Genomic DNA, 1500 nt, shown 5'->3' with positions numbered 1-1500 from the left:
TTCCTGACTGACTAAATCTCTTGTCACAGTGTGAACACTTGTAAGGTTTTTCTCCAGTGTGGATCCTTTCATGCAGTTTTAAACACTTTGCTGTAGTAAAAGTCTTTTCACACTCAAAGCACATGTACTCTCTCACACCAGTATGTATTTTCTGATGTTTTTTCAAACTTTGTAGACATGCAAAACTATTTCCACACAAATAACATGAATGTGGCTTTTCCTTTGTATGAACTTTTAGGTGTGTTGTCAGGTTGAAAGCCCACATAAATGTTTTGCCGCATTGATCACATGGGTATGCTTTCTCTCCAGTGTGAATCCTCTCATGTCTTTTCACATCTCCTGACTGACTGAATCTCTTGTCACAGTGTGAACACTTGTACGGTTTCTCTCCAGTGTGGATCCTCTCATGTGTTTTCAGATGTCCTGACAGTCTGAATCTTTTGTCACAGTGTGCACACTTGTACGGTTTCTCTCCAGTGTGGATCCTCTCATGCCGTTTCAGGTCTCCTGAATCACTGAATCTCTCGTCACAGTGTGAACACTTATAAGGTTTCTCTCCAGTGTGGATCATCTCATGTGTTTTCAGAGTCTTTTCACACTCAAAGCACATGTACTCTCTCACACCAGTATGTATTTTCTGATGTTTTTTCAAATATTGTAGACATGAAAAACTCTTTCCACACAAATGACATGAATGTGGCTTCTCCTTTGCATGAACTTTCAGGTGTGTTGGCAGGTTTGAAGCCCGCAAAAATGTTTTGTCACATTGATCACATGCATACAGTTTCTCTCCAGTGTGGATGTTCATGTGTCTCTTAAGGTTTGATGATTGTGTGAAACTCTTCCCGCACTGATCACAGGTGAACGGTTTCTCTCCAGTGTGAACTCTCATGTGAACATTAAGACTATATTTGCATGTGAAACTCTTTCCACACTGAGTGCAGGTGAAAGATTTCTTGGCTCTTCTTTTCTTTAAATATTTCTGTTTGGTTTGAGAGCAACTCAAGGGATTTTCTCCCGTTTTTACACGATTTTTCTCCTCAACTTCACGGAGTTCTTCCTTCTCCTTGTTTTCTTCAATCAATTCTAAAATAAAAGTAAAAATGGTTTATTTTCAGTAGCTCGTAAAAAAGTAGAGAAATGTGGACATAAAAATGAACCCTGATATAACAGAATAAAGTAGATTCTTAGGATAATTATTATACAAAATATTGATGCATTTTTATAACTTATACGTCCCTGATACTTTCCATGAATGAGGTACACTGATCTTCAAATTACCATTTAAAAAATGTAATAGGCACAAATCTCATGTTTCTATAGGGAGAACTAATAAATATGTTTGATCAACAAGGATCCTCAAATACAAACTGTGTTGCATCGAGAGCAACCATATTTTTGTGTTATGTTTTTATTTTCTTGTTTTTATTAATTTATAATAATTTATAACCATTAGCAATTTATGTAATTTATTGTTAGATTTTTTTTATCATTTACCAT

General features: G+C 35.9%; 1 protein-coding gene across 1 annotated transcript in view; it reads right to left on the bottom strand.

Moving 5' to 3' along the window:
- Positions 1 to 1086, bottom strand: part of LOC107710260 (zinc finger protein 135-like) — a gene marked incomplete at its 5' end in the record, with an annotated part of 1535 nt that extends 449 nt beyond the window's left edge. Inside the window, one exon of the mRNA XM_016514990.1 lies at positions 288 to 1086. Within this exon, the coding sequence (XP_016370476.1) occupies positions 288 to 1086 (799 nt within the window). The remainder of the gene's footprint in view (positions 1 to 287) is intronic.
- Between the last annotated feature and the right edge of the window lie 414 nt (positions 1087 to 1500).

This window comes from Sinocyclocheilus rhinocerous, unplaced genomic scaffold, assembly GCF_001515625.1.
Source record: "Sinocyclocheilus rhinocerous isolate Xijiao unplaced genomic scaffold, SAMN03320098_v1.1 scaffold34068, whole genome shotgun sequence".
Taxonomy (NCBI): Eukaryota; Metazoa; Chordata; class Actinopteri; order Cypriniformes; family Cyprinidae; genus Sinocyclocheilus; species Sinocyclocheilus rhinocerous.
The sequence above is the reverse complement of the archived record's forward strand: the minus strand, read 5'-3'. Positions and strand labels throughout refer to the sequence as shown.